The sequence below is a fragment of the Dermacentor silvarum genome, chromosome 1, assembly GCF_013339745.2.
Source record: "Dermacentor silvarum isolate Dsil-2018 chromosome 1, BIME_Dsil_1.4, whole genome shotgun sequence".
In the NCBI taxonomy this organism is placed as follows: Eukaryota; Metazoa; Arthropoda; class Arachnida; order Ixodida; family Ixodidae; genus Dermacentor; species Dermacentor silvarum.
In genome coordinates, this window is record NC_051154.1 from 85,588,286 (window position 1) to 85,614,270 (window position 25,985).

Sequence of the window (25,985 nt, forward strand, 5' to 3'; positions counted from 1 at the left end):
ACTGATCCAAAACGCAAGATTTTGTGCTACAGAACTACAAAATGCTAATGTAGCTGCTCTTAAATTGCTACAAAACAGCTCTTTTCCTGCTCCAAAAATTGCTGTAATTCTTAAACTGGCTGGACCACCACTGTTTAGTGAAGCTCGCTATAGAACACACTTGCCAGTGAGTGCAGCCGGCGAAGTGTGCAGCCTTGATAGCAGTTCTTAAAAAATAATGCTCAATGCAGCGTTGGCACTAATACTAAAACCACTCTTTTTGCAACTTCATATGTTACTGTATACACATGCCATTTGTAATGGAAACTGCCAGTGCTGCACCACTGTCAGCACTGCACTTCCAAACGCACAACATATTTTCAGGTGTTGGGTGTAATGACATCTTGTCTTGGCTGATGACTATTGATCATGTTGTGATACAGTCGCTGACCGATTTTCCGGCACCTCGCGGGGACTGAAAAATAGTCCGAAAAACCTAACCATCCGAAAAACTCGTTCACCCCAAAACTCGAGGTGTGCCTGGGTGCTCCCGCCAATGGGAGAAGAGAGCAACAAGGGTGATGCGGAGGAGGAGCACAAAACGCGGAGCGTGCGAGCAAACAAAACAAAAAAGAAAAAAAACGGCGGCGGTGCAATGCAGGCGCGCTGTGGTTGCCTAGGTTGCCAAGCCTTTTGCTTGGCTGCTTATCAGCGGTGCGCTTTGCACTGAACGCAGCTTCAGTTTCTGTGCACCTTGGTAGACAAACTTGGTAGGCATTCTTAGTAGTTGCTGCAGCTTATCGCCTGAGGAACCAAACTCCGCTTCGTATCTGAGACACGCTTTTCACTACCGCGCGCACATCCCGATTATCTTTTTCCCTAATGAGCTGGTCGCCTACAAATTGTCCGCCAATCACGATGTAGCCGGTGCTCTTCATCTTCGACAGCTTTGCACCGAGTCAAAGCGAAACTACTGCTTGCCGCAACCGCGGCCGTTATCGATGCGATCATGGATGGCGACCTTGCGGTTCAGAAGGCAGGCGGCCGACGCACGCACCAAGTCGAAACGAAACTACCGTTTGCTGCAACAAGTGCGCACGAAAACGCAGTCGCTGTCGACGCGATCATGGATGGCGACTACGCAGTTGTGAAGGCACGTGGCCAACGCGCGCACCAAGTCAAAACGAAACTACTGTTTGCCGCAACCGCTGCGGACGAAACTGTGGTAGCTATCGACGCAATCATGGATCGCGACTACGCACCTATGAAGGCACCATAGAGTTTCTGACTATAACACCTAGAGGGTAATCTTCACCACCGTCTACTGTATGCGAGTTTCTTAAAAGGTGATGTGCTGTCATGGGAATGCCGGGATATGTGTCTGCGAGGCTTGTGTTGGCTGGTGTTGTACGAGCTTCATCTAAAACGTGGATATGGCTACACAATTAACGCGTTCCTAAAATAAAACCTAGGTAAATTAAAGGTTTTCATTGTCCCATATTACATCTCTCAATAAAGTTTACTTACCTACAATGCAGAATCAACCGAAGAAAGGCAAGAACCGACGACAAGTTGTTCCAAAGCGAGCGAGAATCTTGTCGTCTGCCCTCTAACTTTAGCGGCCAGCTGATACTTTTTTACGTTTCATATAATTGTACATCCAATAGTAAGTCCTCAAAATTAAACAAAACATGTTTTTGTGTAATAATAAAGCTAAAGCAGCTTTTTACGTGCTGTTTTAGCAGGAAATGAATCATTGTGACAGACGGAACGGTGCTAGCCAGGCGCGTCTTCAAGGCTTTCTGGCTCTCCGAGAACGATGCCAATCCGAAGTCACAATATACCGGCATTCCCATGGATACCACAGTGCAGCAGCGCCAGTTTTCCCTCTAGGATATAATGAGAAACTCTACGGAAGGCACGCGGCTAGCCCCGAAAGCGGTGTTACGCGCGGCGACGAACGCAAGAATAAAGGCTTTGGGGGCGCAATTAGGCACGAAGAGTTCCGGTGTTGCTGTCAGTCATGTATCGCATACGATTGCCGTTGAGGGCCATAGCGATGCGGACTGCGTCACTTCGTTTTTGGACGCTAGCGCCATCTTTGCTTTCTTGCGGCGGCGCGCATTTGTGGTGCTCCGCGCATTACTATTTTTATTCCTCCGAAGTATACGTCAGTTTTTTTGTACTTAGAGGCAGAGCAACATTGTTCTACAGCAAGTAAATACATTCTGGAATAACGCGAGTGAACTTTAAGTGTTCGAAATAGCGTAGAATGTGTCCAGCAGATGGCATTTATTTGCACCAAAGTGCTCCAATATCTGTATTTCATTGCTCCAAATTGCTCCAAAATTAATTTTACTGCTCCAAAAATTGCTCCAAATCTCAGTTCGTAATTGGTACCACTGCACACTTCATAATATTGAAGTTCTAAATACATGGTGCAGGGGTGCAACAGCTGCACCAATTGTGCCATTTTGATACAATTTCGTATTTTTGTGCTGAGCTGTGCCAAAACCGTGATATATGTTGAAATTGCGCCACGCTGCGCCAAAACGCCCGACCAGCTGCTAAATTTATCGGTTACGCTAGTTTTAGTGGGAAACAAAGGCCGCATTGGCAACCTGCAGCTTGGACATATCCAATCCAGTCCTACGGTGGCTAGAAGGGGGAGGGGAGAGCAGCTGCGGCGGCGGAGTGTTGCAAGCAATCATGACAGCAGCGGCGGCGCTGCAGTCTCTAGCAAGATCGCTCCCTGGGCGCAGAGGCACGGCTGTTGGTGCCGCGGGTTTCGAAGCGGGCGTTTTTGTTCGCAATTAGTGGCCGCATATTTGACATAACTAGCATTAAGCTAATGCATATCATACCTTGTTAGTAGAGGAGACTATCAATGACTAGCAGCTATCCTCTGATGAGTGGTTAAGTGTTAAATGCATTCGCTTCGGGCACGTCACGGCCGCAGCACAACGATTTGTCGCCTTGTCTCGGTCGCACGCATTCTACGTGTTTTCCCGAATTGTCAGGAGTGAAAAAAAAAAGTATTTTAGCTAATGTGAAAAATATTATGCTAGTGGTCTGGGTAGAGAAAGCTGCACCTATTTCTAGTCTAGGTGTGAAGAGATCCTTAGGTCATATTACTGCGACGCACTGCATCCTGCTCGTCAAATTGGTTAATACCAATCTATGACGATTTAGAAATCATTCCACATAAAAATTAAGTAAACAACCTTATTTTAGTCGCCAATGCGATGAACAAGAATGGTGGTGACCATGAGGAATACTCAAAAGGACGACAGACGTGTTTGATGGTGGGTGCTGAAGAATATTTTCGCTGCTGTTGAATTGCGGCGTGTTGTATATGCAGTAAAATCTCGCGGAGACACGGAGTGCACGTTGCTTGCAGTAATGAAAGCAGTTCGCCATTGCTGTGTTGACTCAACAAGATCCTCGCCGTATCCGTGCACGTGGTCACAAGCGGAGCGGTTCCGAATGCTCCACGGGAAACTCGCTTGTACGGTACAGAAAGTGACCCGGCACTGACTGCGTGAGCTTTGTAGGCGATGCAATGCACAAAACTAGCAAGGGTTCGGTTCCATGCTGCAACAGGCACATCGTTAATGAAACGGTGCTGATTTTCGTGTACACTGCCGAAACGCCAATAGATTGTCAAACAGTCGCTACATGTTTCGACTACCGCCGAAACGTCGCGACACATCGTCAAAAAAAAAAACGAATGGAAACCATTCACGAAGAAATGCATGTGTACTTTCAACATGTTTGCCGGAAAAAGTTGCATGCAGTGCACTGCTGGGGCGCGATCGAGGTCGTTGTTCAGATCGCGCGTTCAATTTCGCCGGGCGCGGCCTAGGTCAACCGTGCACGACGAAACTGAACGCGCGCTCCGAACAACCATCTCCGATCGTGCCCCTGTCATCACCTATGCTGCTAATGTGAATTGCCGTATATACTACTCGCGTAATGAACGCACTTTCTTTCCCAGAAATCCTATGCAAAGTTGGCAGGTGCGATTATTATGCGGAGTAAATCTTATGGTGTTTTATGAGTAAGTATTCTTTGTGGAACTGCTCCAAATTTGGGATTTAGTGCTCCAGAACTGTTTTTTTTTTTCCGTAACCTGCTCCAAATTTGGATTTTCCTGCTCCAAAAATTGCTCCAAATCCTATTTTTGCTGTTGCATCACTGACGGTGTTCTATGGACAAGCAGTAAAACGTTAAGTACTTCATTATATAGAGAATTTTGTTATATTGAAGTTCATTATATTGAGGTTTAACTGTATATTGAGGTTCAAAATACAGGGTGCTCTGTGAACCAGAAGTTGTAAAAAGTTTAATATTTCATTATGTTGAAAATTTCATTGTTGAAGTTCGTTATATTGAGGGTTAACTGTACAGTAAAAGGTCGTTTATCCGGACCTCGTTAACTCGGAAATTCGGTTAACTCGGACTCGTGGCGCGGTCCCGGCAAAACTGTGCATATTTCAATGGGGTCAAATGCTCATTAATTCGGAGGGATTTAGCCGCGCACCGGTTATCTCGGACAACTCCGCGTGACTCCAGAGTCGCGCGATCTCGGCGGCTTGGAGGCTCAAGCACCGCTTGCCGTAACCGACGGCGGAACCGGATTTTTGGAGAAACCGAACGAACTGCAGCAGAATATGATCAAGATGATAGTGAATGCTATAGACTATCATGTTGCCGTTGCTGGTCCGCTGACTGACAATGATATATTATCGGAAGTGCTTGAAGAGGACCAAAATCACTGTTCCGATGATGACGGTCAAGGTGAGCCGCCAACGCGACGTCGCCGCACTGTGCAGGAGGCCGCCGAAGCCCTCGCTGTCCTCGAGGAGTTCTGCGTTTGTTCTCGCGACAGTGAACGTGTGCACCACCACCTGATGGGATTAAATAAGATCGTTCTGTCAGAAATTCCGACGGCGAGGCAGACGAAAATAACGCACTTTTTCAAGAAATAAAGGTTTGTCTGTGCCGTGTACGTTTTCCTTTTGTTTTCATGGTCCATTCGATAATTCGGAATTCGGTTAACTCAGACATTTTCTCCGGTCCTGTGAGATCCGAGTTAACGAGCTTTTACTGTATTACCTAAAATAATAAATACATAATATGCTGGCTGACTTGCCTATCGACACTGGCATAAATTCCAAATGAGACTCGCTGTGACAAAGTGCACTCGTTCAAGGTGTCACTAAATTTACCCATGTGTTCCTTAATAACTGGTGTTCCTTGTTTTATGCTCTTTTTATTTCTGGAAGCAGCCAAGCTCTGGGTGCTCTCTTTTTTTTTTTTTATGAGAACATATTGCTTTATTAAATACATAGTTTGACAACTGTGTAGTGATTTTGCACTCATTTTTTTGCTTGCTTTTTTTTCCCCTTTTCCTCCTTTTTAATTAGACTGGCCAACTCAACGAGTACACCGACCGTAGGGAAATGTCAGCTGACATCATCTGCATGTCATTAGCCAGTGTGCCAACTGGGGAGCAGCGTTCACGGTTTTTGGCTGTGGGTCTGGCAGACAACACTGTTCGGATCATTTCTCTGGATCCATCTGTAAGGATGAAACAGTATTTGCAGCTGCATCAGTATGTTATAAAGGGTGCTGATAACTTGTGGAATTTTACAGGACTGCCTGTCTCCACTGAGTATGCAAGCTCTGCCTGCAACACCTGAGTCACTGTCTATTGTTGAAATGGGAATGACAGAGGTTGATGCCAGTGGCCAAGGAATCCTTTACCTCAATATTGGCTTGCAGGTAACTCCACCGGGTTACTTCTTTCCTTGTAGTGTTGGCATTCCAGCTGCCATTGAAAGTAAAGGAATGATTGAAGTCGTAAATAAAAAATAATTTCCTTTTGGATTTTGATAAGAACGACTAATTTTGTGCTCCATTTTTTTTATTGGCCTAAGGTGCAATCTGTTTGTAGGCAATCTATTTGTAACTATATTAATTGGGCACTAATGTGAATGCCAGTTCTGAGTTTATGTTCTAGACTATCATATAGGTCACTAATGCATAATTTGTCTGGATTTAGATCTCTAAATTTAAAAATGATGAGAAGATATGGCTGATGACTCCATTGGTGTGCAAATGAGTTGCTGTGAGCCATAAATAAGTGACATGCATGTGTTTGGTTGATACATTCCTATTTTTGTTGACTGCACTGAAATTTATTCAATCGTGTCTCGTTCCATTTTTATGAAATGTGCACTTGTGCCATATTTGCATCTGTGAGGCTGAAAGAAATAAATGAATGCAAGAATCAACAAATCACAGCACTAGACCTTTCAAGTAGCACACATATCAGTGTCTTCATGCGAACCTCAGCCTGCATTCCTTTTAGTGCAGCCTCCTGTAGTGTACACACCAGACTCCAGATGGCATGCCAACTCTGTGCTGGGTAAAGTTCCCCAATGAAAAAAAGTAGCTGCTTCACAGCCATGCCCTGTTCTTGCATTTCACTCTCCTGCACCTCAACGGTGGCAATAACAACACTGTTGCAGGGTAGCAGATGATCATGCACATTTTTATGCAAACTGAGTGGTAACTTTGAGTCTGGTGTTGTAGTTTGACTGTGATTTTGTTCGTTTTCCTGTGCGGATCATGTCAGACACTTTGCCTGCTGACGTGAGCAATTTGCATGCAAACGGGCACCATGCTTACACATGAGTCACTAGAAAAACACAGTTTAGCATACACGTCTAAGGACGTGTGTTGCAATCTAGGATGTCAAATTTTTTCGTTTTCTGACTATGCAAATGCAATGTGAATCGCAGTCAGGGGCATGTCAGGCACAAGTAAATAGGACATGTCATGTTTTTTTTTTTTTTTTTTTTTAATAAAGATGCTCATTGGTGTCTCCTCCCTTCCCAAACTCTTTACCAGAATGGCGTGTTGCTACGTACTGTTCTGGATCAAGTCACAGGAGACCTTTCTGATACACGGACTCGTTATTTGGGCTCCAGACCTGTGAAGCTCTTCAAGGTCCGCATGCAGGGAAGTGATGCTGTAAGTCCACTTTTTTCTTTCTTTGAAGAATATAAGTATTACGTTAAAAGTAGAAGCCCAATTTTCCGTGTATTTTTTGATCAATTGTTTTTTTTTTTTTTTTACAACATTTAATGTTTTCAGGATGTGCTTAACTGCATTAACCCTTTGAGGCTAGAATTTTTTGCATGAAACTCGAATACCAGGATTGATTTTCTATCATGGCAATTTAATGTTCAAAACAGCTTAAAAAAAGTATAGTTTTTTTTTAAAGTGTAGAACAAAATGTTGTGCGCAGTATACATAGTTTAGTCTCAACATGTGAATACACTGTAATAACAATTCTTTGCAACTAAAGTAAAAACCTCATTAACTCAGTTGTAAAAATGGGGGGAAATTTTGAGATAAGCAGAGTTTCACACATAGATCACTTGAACCTTTCCAAAATGGTGCCAGGCCAGTAACCACGAACTTCCTCAAGGAAGCTCAATAGAGCAGGAGCAGTATTTTTGGTCATTCAGTTTCACAATATTTCGCATAACTCGCCACCGGATACATTGGCATCTACGAGCGGCAGGGTTCCTGGCATTGTGCCAAGACAGCGTGCTTTGAGGTGTAAGAGTTAGGGGATTGGTCCTAATGCAAGACTTGAAAAGACCGTGGTCCGATAAGTTCATAACCAGTACCAGAGATGCAAAAAATTGATGCTGCAGATTTCTGCAGTGTAAAAATTCAGGACAATTTGACTTTTAAAAAATCATGAGCCGTTCCATTCTCTGAAGATGGATGACCAGCGAAGCTGTTTAGCACATGACATAGAGGTGAAACAGAATGGGGAGGCCACGTATAGTTTGAAATCCCGAGGAGCAACACGCCTATGAAGTGCGACGCCACGAACAGAGACGAGAATGCAATCGTCGCCGGGAGTGCACACTACATGGCCTCATCATTATGACGAGAGAAGAGAAGTGAAATGGAGAATGGCACTTTGTCTTATATACACGTGCGACAGTGCCGTCACCCCAGGAGAGCGGCAGGAAACTAGACATGCAAGTGGTTGGAACGCCAACAAAGAGAGGGCGGTACAGACGTAGACATGGCTGACGTGCGTCGGGCTTTTGGGTTTAGATCGGATCATAGTATATGTTGTTAGCCTTGTTTGTGGGACCTCTTTGGGTCCCAGGTGTGACAAGGATAGTTCAAGGGCACATTACAGGTCCCGGAGCCCACACCCGGAGTCCACAGGGGTATGTCCCATTGGCCACACCTTTAGCAGATGCAGATGCCCATGAATGACGTGACTGTTCATGCCTCACCCTATGTCACGCCATGAAGCCTGTTGTGCCTGTTGACACCATTAATGGGAAGTTGTTGTGGCTGCAGAATTCTGTCTTCACTTTTGGTGATACAATATCACAGCGGCAAGTAAACTATGTAAATCTTTAGATAGTGACTTTTCCATAGTATTTTTGTAGTTGAGATTTCGAGATGTCTGGAGTCCAGTGCAAAAAATGTTCTAGGTAAGGGGTGAAAAAACATTTGGAAAAAATTTTTATTTATCCGCTATATTGAGGCATCAGAGTTTGAGGGAAATGAGGCTTTACTGTATAGTAAAATTCATACAACTTACTATATTTGTCTTCGAAATAGCTTCGAAGCAGCCAGCAGCACACACAGCCACAGCAAAAGTGAGGCATGCATGTGAATGCCCATGAATAGACTCTGTGGTTTACACCTGTCTGAAAACCAAGGAAGTGTGAAGCTTTTATTTGTATGTCTGATTGCTAAGTGATATACAAAGAGTCTTTGCGCATCTTGTGAAAAGGACTGTGCAATGATATTGTCTGTTGCAAGTACCCACCTTTAAACAAACTGCGTGCCTATGAGAATCATGTGGGTGAGTATTTTGCAGCAACACCTTCAGCAGGAGAATAGTGAATCTAAAGCGTGCATTTGTGCATGTGAGCATGCGGTAGTAAATACGGCAAAGCATGAATACTCCTAGGTTAACGCGATGGTAGCCAGATACGTAGCATGAAGCAAAAAAAGTCTGTTAGGAGATGAGAGAGGTGGCAGCATAATAAAAAAAATTCACGCAGAACCAACCACAATGATTATCTATGTTAAGCAATACCATTTCAATGCTTTGTCTATTTCCAGGCTCTAGCAATGTCAAGTCGCTCATGGTTAAGTTACTACTACCAGAACCGGTTTCACTTGACCCCACTGTCATATGAGACCCTAGAGTTTGCATCTGGATTTTCATCTGAGCAGTGCCCTGAAGGCATTGTGGCAATTTCAACAAATACACTCAGGTATTTATTGTTAGTTCTTTTGATGTACTCTCAGAAAATTTGTTTGGTATTTGCTTCAAGACATTTTTCTCTCTCAATAGAATTCTAGCCCTGGAAAAGCTTGGGGCTGTTTTCAACCAGGTGTCAACCGCGTTGGAATACACACCTCGCAAATTTGTTGTGAACAGTGACAGTGGTCATTTGATCATTGTTGAAACAGACCATAATGCTTACACAGAAAAGATGAAGCAGCAGCGTAAGCAGCAGATGGCAGAGGTAAGATTGAAGTTGTATAGCCAAGTTGCAAGACTTCTAACATATTTTTCATTTCTTCAGGAAATGGTGGAAGCAGCTGGTGAAGGAGAGCAGGAACTGGCTGCAGAGATGGCTGCTGCTTTCTTGAGCGAAGTACTTCCTGAGGCAGTGTTCGGTTCACCAAAGGCCGGCTCCGGCATGTGGGCATCAGTAATCAGAGTCCTGAACCCTGCTGACAGCCAGACACTTTGCAAGGTAATGGCACTCGCCCACAGATACTAGACATGGAGGCTTGTGTTGATCCAATTGCAGAGCTGCATTTGTGGCTTTGAAACTGCTATTTATCAGTAGCAGGCAGCTTAAAGACTGCATTGTTCTGTTCATTGAGTGGACCTTTGCAAATGCTCCCTTGCATCCATATGCAGTCAGCAAACTACTTTTCGGGCAGGCCTGATAATTCTGAACCCTTTGCGGCACCACTGCGTACCCCATAGAGCCGATGTATAAGGACGTCTGAAATTTCACATGCTGAAACCCTTCGCCGGCGTCCAATTTTTTGGACTTTTGCCATGGCCGCAGGTCCGCAAGGGCATTAATCAAAGCCACCACCGCCACTATTGTGATTATTTCCCCACCACAAATTAGTGCTGTAGCACGCCGATTCGCTGGCATCTGTAGCCATTGTGGTTACTGCAGCCATTTTTGTTTGGCCGCAAGGTGTTTGGTGTGTGGTCGTATGGCCGTTTTGCACTGTCATGCACTTGCAACTAGGTCCTAGCTAGGCCTAGCTGCTAGAACTACTACAGGGACATGCATATTTTGCGAGCTCGGAAAAACATTTTGTGCTTACCGCTGCACTGTTCTTGCTCAAATTTCACAGAAAGATCGCATTTTGGAGGCTACGTCTTCTAGTATAACACTTGGAACGATTACTTGTCTGTTTTTGAAGTCAAGAATGAGGGACTGCTGTCGTCTGTGTGAAAAATGCCGTCTGCAAAAACGGCCCTAGCACAGATTTGTGCCGCTGCCTGTCGGCAGCAGCTAAAAGGAGCTGCTGCCATGTCAAGTGGTTGATTTGAAGATGCCGTTTCATCTGCTTATTCATGTTCAATGATCTCAACATGAACTCGCTTGCTTTGCTGCAAAACGGACAGACTAAGGCATTTCTAAACCAAAATACACTTCTCTTGTCCACAAATATTTGCTGCAATGGCTTTGATGTCTGCTTTCGCCATGCTGCTGTAGACAGTGACATATTTTAGTAGTTCAGCTAAGGTTTGCCAAGGCCACAGATGCGTTCTTTCAGTGTGACTTGATCTTTGTCAAGCTTTCGTAATGCCGTTGTCTTCTTTAAACGAGAAGGCAGCGGCTGTCTCGTGATTGCTGCATTCAGGTTCATTTAATGCAGCGAAGACAAACTTCAAGAAGAGGTTTCGCCAGCGGCCTCCCTCCAGAACGAGCATCCTGCTGTGGAAAAAGCTTGAACAAAGTGCTACCTTGCAGAACATGCAAAGAAGGTACAAGGAGGAAGCTCGCCAAAGTTTAGCAGATGCTATTGATGCAGCTTTTATTTCAAATACACATTGTCTACTCAGCGTGCCACTTAAGTATTCGGAGCACAATACACAACTGTCAGCAGAGTGCCCCTACAGGCTAAGAGTGCTTCTGTAACTCTCCGACTAAGATAAGAGCCATCGGCTAGACTTCTGTCAGGCAGAGAAGGACAGGCTACGCATTGGTCTGGGGCACCTCAGTTTAATGCTGTTTAGTGACGAGGTGGTTTTTCACTTGGCTGACTACGTCAACAGCCAGAACACCAGGTACAGGTCATAGACTGACCCGGACTTTTTCACCACCCATCCAGTAAAGTCGAAGGGACTGACTGTTTGGTACGGCATCTGGCAGGAAGGTGCTGTCAGGCCTTTTTTATTTTGACGACACGGTCACAGCTGCGTCGTACGAAAATATGCCGTAGAGAGAATTTATTCCTGAGCTAGAGGAAAACCACATGCAAAAAGAGCTGTGCATATTCCAGCATGACAGTGCACCATCTCACTACACAGAGTATGTGTCGGTGGCTTAATGACGCCTTTCCCGACACGTGGATGGGTCGAGGTTTGCCCAACATGTCGTGGCCGCCACATTCATCTAACCTCACTCCATGTGACTTCTTCGTGTGGGCTTTATACAAGGCCAAGTGTACACCCGAGGAGCAATTGGCAGCACCAACAGATATAAACAGGGGTGCAACAGCTGCGCCAATTGCACCATTCTGATACAATTTCGTATTTTTGCGCCACGCTGCGCCAAAACGCCCGACCAGCCGCGAAATTTCTCGGTTACAATGATATTGCAATGCTCTTTTAACGGACTGTGGGACTCGCATAACGCCTTTGCTTGCCGTGAAGCGTAAGAAATCCAGGCTGACCGACTTCTGGAAATAAAACTTCCGGTAAGCGCAAGCTTGCCGACTTTGTCATAATTTGCAATGAAATTGAGATAATTCAAACTGCTTCATTGCGTCGGTGCATGTGCCGCGAAGCGAGTGTTTCGCGAGCGGCCGGGCACGGGCTTTGAGTTAGGCGTCGGCCGCAATGCACGAAAAATGCTGTAACTGCAGCGTGAAATGCATTCTCTCGTGAAGTTGACACTTCATTGACCGCCTTTAGTACATCTCAACCGTTGCCCCCACGCCATCGCAAAGATTTCCCGGACGATGGTTTCGGTTTCGTTCGCCCGTATTACACTGTACCCGTATTTTGCAGGCTATAACTCGCACCTTTGTACAAATTGCACCCTCCTAAAAACGGCAGTTCTTCCGGGAAAAAAAAAACGTATATAAGTCGTACTGGTGTACAAGACGCACCTGTTTGTTCGGTATAGGATTTTTAAAAAATTGTGACGTTTCACTCCGTAAACGCGGGTCACGTGCAAGCGTATGGGTGTCATTTCTACACATAGGTCGGCACACTCGCTCACACTCACTCGCACTCCTTTCAAAGGCGTGAGTGCCAGTGAGTGCGAGTGCAAGTGAGTGCCAATGAGTGTGAGTGGAGGTGAGTGCCAGTGAGCGTGAGTGGAGGTGAAAGCCAATGGGTGTGAGTGGAAGTGAGTGTGAACGTGACTGAGTGCTTCTGGGTGTATAGAGGTGAGTGTGAACATGAGTGAGTGGAAGTGAGTGTGAACGTGGTGAGTGCTTGAACGATAAGCAGAGGTGATATCGGTTCTCCTTGCTTGCGGAAAAATGGAGGCGCATTGTGTGTACAAGCTCACTCGCGTTGATGACTTATCGCGCTAGCAGATTGTGCACGCCAAGATAGAAACCGCTCACTAAGGTTGTAATAATCCAAGGTTCAGGCATGAGTGAGACAATGTATAATGAAATGAGCAGATATATTATATTGTGATAGCAATTATATGGACACTCCAAGCAAATTTCTGCCGTGGTCGTGGACGTCGTTGTGAGGTTCCGTATAAAGTCCAAACACGGTAAAATCGTCGCCGCGTGCCGGCGGTACGCTGCGTATGCGAGTGCAAGCTTGCGAGGGTCAGCTGACACTTGCTGCTCATTCTCGCGTGCGCGAGGGAAGGGGAGGAGGAGTAGGGTCGTCTTGCTCCGGCGGCGACCGCATGGGTGTCGTATCTCGAAAGCGATCTGCGACGTAGAAAAAGTACGCGCCCGCGCGGGCCTCCTCTTCAAAGCGATTTGCGACTGGAACTATGTTCAACTAGAGCCGGTAACTTCGTATGCGCTGTGTTTTCGACGTTTAGTTCGCTTTGAAGCAAGAGGCGGCATGAAGGTCAATTCGCTCGCGGCTATAGCTGCGCCTCCTTACTCCAGCATTCTGAGAGCGAGTTTCCGCGGTCATCGAGCGAGATGCGTTCATGTTTACCTGTGCGCGTGTGACACCGTGCTTGTCTATTTAGTTAGTAGGTGAATGTTTACAAGTTTATACGGCCCATTAAACTACTATCCTTGCTTCGTATAGCTCTCTACTAATTTGCTATCGCAATTGAAGCTTCGCCTGTTGGGCGAAACTGCAACATTTTCTTTAATACGCTAGGGAATATGTATGGGCTGGAGCGCTTATGGCGGCATATCCAAATCATGACCGGCAAATTTTGCCATGACTTCCACTGAGTGAAGACGCTTAATACTGTGTGATTTGCTACACCTTCGCTGGTCATCCGCCTTCAGAGGGTGGAATGGCTCCTCATTTTCTTCCTGCTTCCCTGTTAAACGTACATGTACAGGTTCCTTATATAAACAGACAGAGCGGAAGAGGGACTAGCCAAGTTAGCACAGAGTAACAGACACGCACGCTCGCATACATGGAGAAAAAGCGAAGATGCAATGATAGATACCGCTTTGTTCTCCCTTTTGTGTTTGTTTCGGCGTTAAGTGGTTGACTAAGTATGCGGACAGTCAATCTCTCCCACTATTTCCCGCTTTCTTGGCTCAATCCGACCGAAGGGGAGCTTAGCGAGCATGGGCGGCAAGCATGCACACGTCTAATGTCAATGACAGAGAGATGGACAGAGAGAGGTTGGGGGAGACGTCAATGTTTATGTCACCATGAATAAATTGAAACGAAAACTTTAGTCGTGCTAGTTTTGCACTACTTTGCAGTGTTAACAAACCAGCTCTCTTGAATAATTCAGTCTGTTACCTTGTATGTTAACGTGTACTTATTAAAACAGAACCTTATTGCCTTCCTCTGCACCCCTTCCATTCTTGCAATGAGTTTATTTGCGTACGAAAACCAAACGATATTGGCCTGCTCCAGCACTGTTTGAACAAGCATTTTGTAGGCCAGCAAATTTTATCTGGGGGCGCAAGACGTAGGTGTCTTCTCAGAAAGAATAGTCGCTTTAGTGCTCAGCATGTGCATTGATTTCCACTTGAGGTTATTTTGTTAACATGGCGTTCCATCGGAGAGTGTATGTTAAAGTGACACCTAAATATTTACGCTGAAATGCACAAGTGAGAGGTGTGTCGTTAATAATGTAAGTAAACTCAGATATCTGTTTCTTTCTTACCGTTAGCGTTACAGATTTTTGGGCATTTAGAGTCATCTGCCACTCCTGACATCAAGAAAAGGCAGAATTTTGTATGTGGTGATTATCACTGTAATTAATTTCGCGGTACGAAATACAATAGTCAGCGAATAGACGGATGTTACCATGTAATCGGGAAGGCAAATCTTTTATGTATATTAAAAATAAAACTGGGTCCAAAATACTGCCTTGGCGCACTCCCGATGCAACAAGTGCTAAATTGGAAGCTTCGTTATGAATATACACGAATTGTGAGCGGTATAGTTCGGCACTGTGACTCATGAGTGCACTCACTCACACTCGCACTCATTTCAAAGGAGTGCTAGTGAGTGTGAGTGGAGGTGAGTGCGAGTGAGTGCCAGTGTATGTGAGTGCAGGTGAGTGTGAGTGGAGGTGAGTGCCAGTGAGTGGAAGTGAGTGTGAGTAGAGCACTGCACGGGCTCGGGCTTACCCGAAAGCCCGGGCCCGGCCCGTGGGCCGGCCGGGTAGAGCAGTTTTTTCATGGGCTCAGGCCGGGCTCGGGCACGGCGTGTGCTTTTTGACCCGGGCTCGGGCCGGGCTTGGGTTTTTTGACACGGGCCGGTTGGGTTTTTTGACGAAAGGGAACCACTCACGAAGAAATGCATGTGTACTTTCCACATGTTTGGCGGAAAAAGATGTGTGCAGTGCACTGCTGGGGCACGATCGAGATTATTGTTTTGAGCACGTGTTCAATTTCGCCAGGCGCGGCCTAAGTCAACCGTGCATGGCGAAACTGAACGCGCGCTCCAAACGGCGATCTCCGATGACGCCCCTTCCCTCACCTATGCTGCTAATGTGAATTACCATATATACTCCCAGAAATCCAATGAAAAGTTGGGTGGTGCACTCCAAAACAGAGGGGTTCTTTTTCCATAACCTGCTCCAAAAGTAAGATTTTCCTGCTCCAAAAATTGCTACAATTTCTATTTTGGCTGTTGCACCACTGTATAAAGCACAGCTACAAATGTGCATCGATGCAGACAGAGGGCATTTTTAACATTAGGAACCCCTGTCATTGAAGTGCCACTGAGTTTCTGCTTTTCCACCATTGACCAACAGGAACAGTCCTCATCAGGACCAACAGCATGACACTCGGTACGAGTTGCGCAACCGCAACCCGACCTGTAACCCTCTATAAAAATATAATTGCACCATGAAAGCCTCACATGTGTTGCCAAAACTTATTTGTGGGATGACTAAATTGTAATAGAAAACTATATAACAGAAAAATGCATAATAGCACATGGATGCTACTTACAGAAAAAAAAAAGAAAATCAAGTTTATGCTACACGTTGTCTCTCTTTCGCAACAAGCAGATGACATGAAAGCTATTGCAGCCAATTTTTGTGCACAAAAGAAGTTTATATGGATTAGAAATGGGTTATACTGTCCATTTTGCAGCAAAGCATGTGAGGTCATGCCGAGATTATAAGAGAAAAATAAGCAGACGAAATGGCATCTTCCAATCAGCCGCTTGAAGCCACAGCAGTTCCTCTTTGCTGCTGCCGGCAGGTGGTGACAGAAGTCTGCGCTTGGGCCATCCTTGCAGATGACATTTTTCAGATAGACAAAAGCAGTTTCTCATTCTTGTCTTAAAAAACAGGCACGTAATCGTGGAAGTGTTATACTAAACAACAAGATTCCAAAATGATATCTTTCTGTGAAATTTGAAGAACAGTGCAACGGTAAGCGTAAAATCTTTTTCCAACCACTTTAGGTGAAATATGCATGTTTCTGCAGTAAGCTACTAGGGTTACTAGACAGCTAGGCCTAGCTGCTTTGTCGTTTGCTACCAAGCTTCCTGCTATTCTGTGGCGAATTTTTCATTGAAAAGATTTGCCAATGTCAGAAATGACGCTGACATCTTCTTTGTCATCCTTGTCAATGGCTTCGAAGTGCACAAAAGAATGTCAACTGTATAAACGTTGCATATAATGCCGGTTCCCAAAAGTCAGCTTCGCCACAATGCAGCAGGTTACGCGATCAAGCGTGCACAAAGTATCGGGGAGAAGCATACTAAGAGTGGAAAGGGGCCTCTGTCATGGGATGTGGTATGTGTTCCTTAATTATCGCGCGTGCACTCACTGTCTCCTCACACACACACACACAGACACCGGCCATGGCGGCCGCATTTCGATGGGGGTGAAATGCGAAAACACCCGTGTACTTAGATTTAGATGCACGTTAAAGAACCCCAGGTGGTCAAAATTTCCGGAGTCCCCCACTACGGCGTGCCTCATAATCATAACTGGTTTTGGCATGTAAAACCCCATAATTTTTTTATTTATTTTTTTGTCTCCTCACACAGTATGTGTGCCGAGAGGCCTAATAAATGTACTGGCAGGCCTTCAGAGCTACTTTGGACGTGGCTGTGGCGATTTGAGCCCTTGAGGGCTGTAAGAGGCATGCATTTGTATGGTTCAGTCATTCATTATTGGGTCTGTATTCGTATACATTCAAGTATTTGCACACCCCTATACAAGGGCAAGCACACTTGTTGCATTGCTGTATTGTTGGCACTATCTGCAGCCAAAAGCAATCAAGTCATAAAGCCATTGGCATCTGTCACGGACAAATGTGCAATGCAGTTGACTGTCATCAGCTTATCATAAGCAGTGTGCTGGTATATGGGTGGACAGCTGGCTGCCAGCGCAAGTGCCCACTTTGCACTAGTTTGTCTAGGTGCTTATAGGATGGAATCACCACAGGTGAAATAGAAAAAAAAAAAACCTTGTGTGTTGTCATAAAGCTCTCGACCTGGACCTCTGGCAGCTTGTTGACGCTTGTGACCACTACGCACCATATAGATCCGCTAGAAGTTTCAGGATTTTGCCTCACAATGATACTTGCTAGACTGCATTCACTGAATGTGAAAGGCAAAATGAATGCAAAGTTTTTATTCAACGTTATGTTGGAGAAGTGCAAGACCAAGTACCAAGTGCATTAATGAGCTCACTATCTGGTACAATAAAATACAACAAAGCTACTTTATTTTTTAAAATTGTTTTTATCAACTTTACTTTTTATATTTTTGTCTTCCCTCCATTTCTGAGAATATAATTGGCAGCTGTACTGTTGTAAAAGAAAGTCAGCTGCCATAGGAGGGATCTAGTTGTAGTGAATTGCAATCTTTTGTCCAGGCATTCTCAACATGTTCTAGGCTGTTCGTAACAAACATGTTAACTTCTGCATGTGCTCAGTTAATTCTGTCTTTTGAACATTTGTCTTGTATATATGTTATATCATTAGCATATTTAAAAACAAATTGCAGCAAGGCATTGTTATATATATTTCAAACTTGCAATGATTCATTGAGTCCACTTGTATGTATTAAAAACCTCAAAACTAAAAAATATTTCAGGTATGCGCATGAAAAAAAAATCTGTTTCAAATGCAGTGTATACGGAAGACACCTGCACCTAGGCATTATAGAAACTTGCCTACTATTGATCTTTACTGACAAAAACAAGAGTACCTGCCACACGACCACATACCGATGCTGCCAGCAGCCATCAAGACAAACGCTTTTTTATCACACATTGTAGTGATAACCAATCTTGTGGCACCTGTCAAATCAGAAACATGCAAATTTCTCTGCAGCATGTTTTAAACATGGTTACTTTCTTTGATGTTTGTGATGCTTAGGTGTAGCCTTGGCATGTACAATTGTCTGCATGAGGCTTGAAGGGGTTAATGTAGAGAATGAAACTCAAGGGCACTGTTTTTAGGAAAGTAGCCATCTTGCTGTACTTAGCTGTGACTAAAGATTATTGATTCGTCTCTTTTTCATAGACGATGTATGGTCCATGTAAGAATGCATGTAAGACACTCAGCAATTCATTGCTAGCCCATGAGGCTCTCCAGATGTGTGTTTTGAAGGCAAATTGCTTAAATTACATTTTCTATTGTGTCAAGTCACATTGACACACACGCTTGTATAACATATCATTTGCCTGCCCTCAGGTAGCCTTGGAGCAGAATGAGGCAGCACTGAGTGTGGCGCTGGTCAAGTTTGCATCTCAACCAGATGAGCAATATGTTGTAGTGGGCGCCGCCCGAGAGCTGTCCTTACAGCCTTGGCATGCACGTAGTGGCGGCCTGCTGCTCACTTATCGGCTGAGCCATGCTGGTGAGACACGTCTGGAGCTCGTGCATGCCACGTCTGTTGAGGAAGCGCCGACAGCCCTGTGCCCTTTCCAGGGCCGCCTGCTGGCTGGGGTGGGCAAGTGTCTACGCTTATATGACTTGGGGCGCAAGAAACTGCTCCGAAAATGTGAGAACAAAGTAAGTACCTATTTAAGCATTGGTCACAAGCTGTGCATTTGTATTCTTTAGTGAGTATGGACCACTGGCAAGCTGACTGGTGTAAAGACTGTTTTTGAAGCATCAAATGCTATTAGCTCCCGTTGTTGGCGACCTTCAAGTGACCTTGAGCCAAAAGCCAGAGCCGTTATCCGGGCACTCAAATGAGAACATCCGGGCACTTAAACGAGAACATCCGGGCACTCAAACGAGAAGCATCCGGGCACTCAAATGAGAGCATCCGGGCACTCAAACGAGAACATCTGGGCATCGTTGCGAGAACAAAACGAGATCATCCGAGCAACCAGTCAAAACTAAAGAAAGTGCGGTCTCTGGCCCTTAGCCCTTTGTACAGGACCGCATTACATACGTAATTTTACAATGCTTACTATATATTATAGTACAAAAAAGGCGCTCTATGTACGCTATGTACTTGCCCTTTCAAGTTCTTCGTAAGTGTGTTTTTGCACCGGTTTAGGTTGGCTTTACTTTATGGTGTCTGCAGGGCCAAATTTGGGAAATCTGAATTAATGTCCCTAACGGTCCTGTCCTATGAGTGCACTGGAGCACTTTTCAATATGCCATAGGTGCTCTCAGAAGTTCACTCACCATTGTCATTGGTGTTGCCAAGACTAGTACAAGCTCTAATGAGACACTTTTGAAGCAGTTCTGAGTGTTCCTGTTTGCTCACAGGAAACTGCTGTGTAGATTTAAAGCTGTATGTGGACAAAAGTAGAACATTGAATGCTAATATTAAACATGTACACAGTAACCATTTGCAGAAAGCTGTTCGTAAACCATGAAGCCTGCTAACTGAAAAAGCAAGAAATAAATAATAAAATTCAGTTTTGTAAATGGTGACACGTTTATATGTTACTTTAAGTTATGCAAATTGAGAATCTACTTAATGACAAGGAAGATGTGCAATCACAAGATTCTCAGCTATTATGAGTAAGGACTGTGTCACGGCTGTCACCCATTCGCCGTCGGCGTGAAGTCGATCGACGGGGTATACAAGTCGGTAGCTCGTCCCGTACTCGAGCGAACACAGTGAAAGAGTCAGAGTCGGGAGTAAACAAAAAAACTAGATATTTATCGACTGACTACGATACACAAATTAATAAAATGAAATAATAAAAAAACGCCAGAAAACTAACCCACCTGAACTTAATATAGTTCAGTGATGACGACAAAGAAATATGACGAGCAATTAACAGGGGATATAAAAAATGAAACAGGGGGCGGATCAAATACACAAGAATACACTTAACAGTAGTTCACTTAAACAAAGTTCAAAAGAAAAATGATGTCGTACGCGTGGCCGGGCAGCAGCAGCAAGTCCATAAACCGTGAAGTCGGCGCGCAGAGCTTTCCAGAAGAATGCCGGCGAGCCGATCTTGTTGAGGTGGATGCGATTGCTGGGTTGGGCTTCCCGGGAGTCTAGATCTGACGACTTCCCTCAGGCAGGTTGAGCTAACTTGAGGCGAAATACCGTGAGCTTTGTTGCAGACGTTGGTTTGTCATCTTGTACGTCAACGAGTTACTCGGAGTTCCGACGTGGCGACGTGGCCCCGGCGATACTGGACGGCACTAGCCCCCCGACTGCTTCTCAGCAGATTACAGGTTCAGCTTCCAGACTGATTAGCAGGGCCTAAAACCTGCGCTTAAATAGCCTCTCGTTTCTCTAGTTCCTTAGGTCAGGGAATGGCAGGTATGGGTGACAGTTCACCTAATTATCTCATGACTCCTTGCTTTGCATTTTATTTATTCTGATTACTCCCGTCACTCTAGTGTTAGCAACTTAGGTAATAGGGCCAACCTACAAAAACTTGAGCAGCGCAGGATCATATCTAGATTAACATTTATTTACCAACTTTATCACGAGAACTTTAAGCTATCACGGGAACAATATCTTGAGGATCCTTTCAAACGATCACAGAGAACGCATCACAGTAAAAGTATTAGACAACCAGTCAGCCACATTAATTTTCACAAGTTCTCTTTATTTCCTCGTGCAATTTATTATTTGAATACGTTATCTGAGGAGGCAGTGAACTCCGTCTCGTTGGAATCATTTGTTCGAAGTATTAATAATATCAACTTTTGTTGAAATTCGAGTCCAGTAGTGGAGTACACTCTGAGTTGATGATATTCCCTTGTTCGAGAATTCATTTATGTCATCTATGTCCAGTGTATTGCCATGTTTTTCCACTTTTGGATGTATTATATATTTTTGCAACTATGTCAAGTACTTATTTAAATTTCCTTCTCGTGTTTGTATTCTAAGTATCCACTCCTGCATGTGCCCGAGAAGGGCCTGCAGTATCTGTCAAAAAAAAAAAAAAGTTAACCGCGCCTCTTTTAATCAAGGGTGTGGGAACGGATGATTACCCCCCGCTGTCAGAGGTCGCGCCCCCACACTGCACCACACAGACACACGCGCACACTTGGATCCGTTGACAAGCACAGAAGCAACAGCGGCCATCGGCCATACGGCGCCCGTTAATCGGCGTGTCGCTGTCGAAACTATGCGGCACCGTGAGACCGCGACATTTTTGGCGCCCGTTAATCGGCGTGTCGATGACTCGAAACTATGCCGCTTTGTGACAAACTGCACCCCTGTATTGAGGGTCGGGTATGTGATATAAAAAGATATTAATGTGTATACACAATTGAAGGAAGTTTGTGAGAGTCTTGCATACTGTGGCAAGCATTTTAACAGTGTGACATCTAATGTAGACGAGATGGTCTGTGCATCCAGCCCATCTTTAGTGTTGCCACTTATGCTGCTGCAAGCTCAGGCTGTTCATAGAGAAATTAACAGGTTTATTTTGAGCAGTCTCTTATGTGCAGGTATTGTTATAATTGTTTTGTTTGTTTGTTTGTTGTTGTTTTTTTTTTTTTGGGGGGGGGGGGTAGAAAAAGAAACAGCTATAGTTATTCTGCCTATGGACAAATACCTTAGTACATATTGTTTGATCTGTTACTGTGATGCATGCCTGCTCTGATCCTGGTCCTTGTGAAGGTGATCCCTGTGCTATTCCATTGCTTTATGCTTGTATTGTGCCTGTATGGTTGTATTCTTAGTTAGCATTGTAATTGTGTTTGGGTTTTCAGAAGGCTTTTTTTTTTATGTTGTGTATCCAAATACACTCGTCTTTTGTCACACAAAGTACTAGTTATTTTCAGAAAAGGGGGACCACTTTGCTCTGTGCATAAGGAACTTGTGAACATTCTCCTCATCATTGTTGGTTGGAAGCTGGGTTTTGATTATAGCAAGCCCTCTCTCATACAAAGCAACTTTAACACTGACTGGTCCACAAGCTGGCTTCCGGTTTAGAATGAGCCTATTCACACATCTAATGCCAACCAGCATGACACCAGAGAGTGTCACTACTGCCAGAGAAGTCAAGTGAGCAGTCGAGCCTCGATATAACTAACACTGATATAACGAATTATCAGATACAATGGAAGTAACTTTAAAATGTTTCTCTCTAATATCACCATGTACCAAATACATGCTTATAATGAGTATTTGATATAACGAAGGCATTTTTGTGTCAGATGTGACTTTGCTATATTGAGGCTCGATTGTATGTGCGATTTGCTTACTTGTGACTATATTCAGGTTCAACTCCTACACTAATTTTAACACTTTTGTCTCCAAATTTGGTATTCGTTTTGTTTGATTCTAGCAAATGTAAGTTAATTAGAATTCTACCATGGCCAGGGTCCTGTGGCATAACAATGAATGTGCACAGGTGTGCTCTGTGATTTTAGTGTACTACATTGTACTTTTCGTTTCAGTACATCCCCAGTGCCATAGTAACAATACAGAGCATGGGCAACCGTGTGGTGGTGGGAGATGTCCAGGAGAGCTTCTTCTTCCTTCGCTACAAACGCCAAGAAAACCAGTTGGTCATCTTTGCGGATGATGCAGTACCTCGTTGGATCACTGCATCCTGCATGCTTGACTACGACACAGTTGCTGGTGCTGACAAGTTTGGGAATGTTTCCATTGTAAGTTACTCCACCTTGCTGTTTTTGAAACAAAAGTTTTGAGAATGAACCTTACAGTGACAGTATTTGCATCCTCTAGATACGTCTGCCAAACAGTATAAGTGATGAAGTGGATGAAGATCCAACAGGAATCAAATCACTTTGGGACCGTGGCTGGCTAGGAGGCTCATCTCAAAAGGTGTGGTGTGCATGACATTCATTAGTGTTTTCTTTTTTACATGAATGGTAGGCAGCATTAATGCTATTATAAGGTCTAATTACCTAAAGTGACCTCCCACAGATTTGCGTTGAAGGTACTCCATGGCCTGTCTATCTATACAGCTTTTTCCAGCTTATGTGGACCAAGCTATAAAAAAAAAATAAGGGGCTTCGAGGTGCAAGGGTGTTTTGTTACAGTTGCCATTTCGTAAACTGGAGAATTTTTTCTGTTATTGACTCGCAAGCTGTCAAAATGAATAACCTAAATTAATAAATTCTTGTATAATTGCAGAAGCTTGAATGTCAAATTGTGTATTGCGTCCAAAAACAGAATTTTCAGTAATTTCCAGCTCTCTAAATTTTTACTAATTATTTTTCCTCAATCACACTTTGCACAATCACAATTTGCACAATCAAAGTGATTGTGCAAAACTAAAAAAGAAAAGAGGTACAGTGTAATCTTGTTAACTATAACCCACTTAATTCGAACTTCCAGTTTATTTGAACTGATTCTGTGGTCCTGTCAAAGTTATGTGTACTTTAATGTGTGAAAATGGCCGGTAATTTGAACGCGCAAGTTTTGCGACCACGCCGCCGACCATGCTCTCGGCAGCGTGACAACTCACGTGGTGGCACTTCTGACCCCGCAGTGTGGCTGTATGCCAGCAGTCCTGTCTGTCATTGCAAATAACTTATTTTCGCGCATATAACCCCCACCAAAAGTTTTTTTCATTTAATAGTAACAGGTGCTGGCTTCACAGTAGCAAAATTTTGCCTAGAGGTGCATCGTTCTTGCATGTTTTAAACTTTTTATACCTGCTTTATATATATATATATATATATTGTCACGAGCAATGGCAAAGACAAAGACATTGTAGTGGGGCTGGGTCAGAGGCTCTCTTGTCGGACTGAAAACCTGCTGGAACCTGTGCGCTCTGTGCAGTCTTGACTAGGCAAGCGCTAGCCGTTCACGGTTAATTAAATACTCCCCGTAACAATATATATATTACTGCATCTGATGCGGAAGTCTCTTATACTCAAAATAAACCAGACATTTTGTAAATGCGATGTCTGTAGCAGAATACTATTGAGTCGTTTTCTTACAGCACGGAACACGCTGAACACAGCAGGAAAATGCGCCACGAAACACCAGGTGCTGGGGAGCGCCACATGGGCAGAAGCGAAGGTGTTGAAGAACTGTTATGAGCCTTTTATTTAAGAGAAATTTGTTAACTGAAGTTTAGCAGGAAAGTGTTCTCAACATTTGGAAACTGTTCTTGGAGACGTGGAACGAAATTGCATGAACTCAGGTTTGGTTTCCTTTCTTGTTTCAGGCTGAGGTCATATCCAATTTCCATATTGGGGAAACTGTATTGTCGCTACAGAAAGCAACATTGATCCCTGGTGGCTCGGAATCACTTGTGTATGTGACACTGTCAGGCACCATTGGAGTTCTTGTGCCATTCACAGCACATGAGGTAAAGTGAAATCTACGTTTTACAAGAAGACCTGGCCATAGGATTTCAGTTGCCTCAGTGTGAGCTACATTTAAGCTAACCATTTGCTGGAACAGGTATACCCTAGTGGTCTACATAAGGGTATAAATGAAACAAGGCACCATCAAGAACCTTGTGGAGCTGTCGCTAGGCTCTCCTAGCCACTAGGTGGGCCACGAAGTGTCATAGTTTTAGTGTTAATTATAATTTAATATTTTTATTATTCATAGCATTGTCCAGCACTCAAGAATAACTCCAGAGAGTAGTAATATGAACTTATGCAGGCTATCTCTTAAGCATGCAAACAGAACTGTTCAGCTACGTCATCCATGCATAACGAAACACGCTGTAATTGTGTGGTTGTCTGCACTTTTATTGTGTGTTCCCATAGTAGTTCCCATAATAGTTAAACCTCCATATAACGAACTTCAATACTATATAATGAAATTCTTGATTACAGTCAAACCTCGTTAATACGTACCCGCTTAATGTGTTGTTGTTAGAACGTTTATTAAAATAATCATAAAAAGTTTCCGCCCCCAGGAAGTGAATCCATCAGGGCGGGGGGAGGGGTAAAGGAGAGGTTCAAATATTCATAATTTTTTACTCTTGTAAAAATTAAAGTAACGACTGGAATATGAGGCGCCGTCTCGGGGGGGGGGACTTAATGTGCAATTGCGGTTTAAACGTAGTCGCGAAGATTCCCCATTGAACCCCATGTATTGGCTGACCACGTAAGCTGTAGTCGCTCATTGCCCACCAAACGGTTGGTGCGTACTATTTTTGTTTATCTACACGCACAGGTACAAAATCGGCAAAATCTTATGTGCGCAGACGTTCAATTCTCGAGTTGAGATGCCCGGACGACAGTCGCCAGCGATAGTGAACTTAAAATGAAAACGGACATCATGACGTATTTCCTGCTCCTACAGCTGTTGCCGATTGCCGCGCACAGAAGCATGGCCTTCGAGATTAGCTCCCGGTAACGCGAAGGACCCGCCAGTAGGAGGTGCGAATTCGCTCTCGCCGTCGAATTCAAGTAGTAACCGCGCAGAAGCACATTCTATTGCAAAGCGCATTTCTGCCATCACCTTGGACGTCGCTTTGAGGTTCCGTATAAAGTCCAAACACGGCAACATCGTCGCAACGCGCCGTACGCAGTATGTACGAGTGAAAGCTTGCGAGGGTCAACCGACTCAATCTCGCGCGCTCGAGGGAGAAAGGCGAGGCGGAAGCGCGCTTCTGTTCCGTGCGGATCACGGCGGGGGAGGCGAGAAAGGGAGGGGTTTACTTCGGCGGCAGCCGCGCGGGCTCCGTATCTTGAAAGCGATCTGCGGCGTG

The 25,985-nt window shown here is 44.4% G+C and overlaps 1 protein-coding gene across 1 annotated transcript in view; it reads left to right on the forward strand.

Moving 5' to 3' along the window:
* LOC119431754 (splicing factor 3B subunit 3) overlaps positions 1-25,985 on the forward strand; it is an 82,495-nt gene that overhangs the window by 54,329 nt on the left and 2,181 nt on the right. The window contains exons 14-23 of the mRNA XM_037699225.2: positions 5,409-5,564; positions 5,638-5,766; positions 6,898-7,020; positions 9,160-9,314; positions 9,395-9,569; positions 9,630-9,803; positions 18,592-18,912; positions 22,738-22,950; positions 23,030-23,128; positions 24,483-24,626. Of these exons, the coding sequence (XP_037555153.1) occupies positions 5,409-5,564; positions 5,638-5,766; positions 6,898-7,020; positions 9,160-9,314; positions 9,395-9,569; positions 9,630-9,803; positions 18,592-18,912; positions 22,738-22,950; positions 23,030-23,128; positions 24,483-24,626 (1,689 nt within the window). The remainder of the gene's footprint in view (positions 1-5,408; positions 5,565-5,637; positions 5,767-6,897; positions 7,021-9,159; positions 9,315-9,394; positions 9,570-9,629; positions 9,804-18,591; positions 18,913-22,737; positions 22,951-23,029; positions 23,129-24,482; positions 24,627-25,985) is intronic.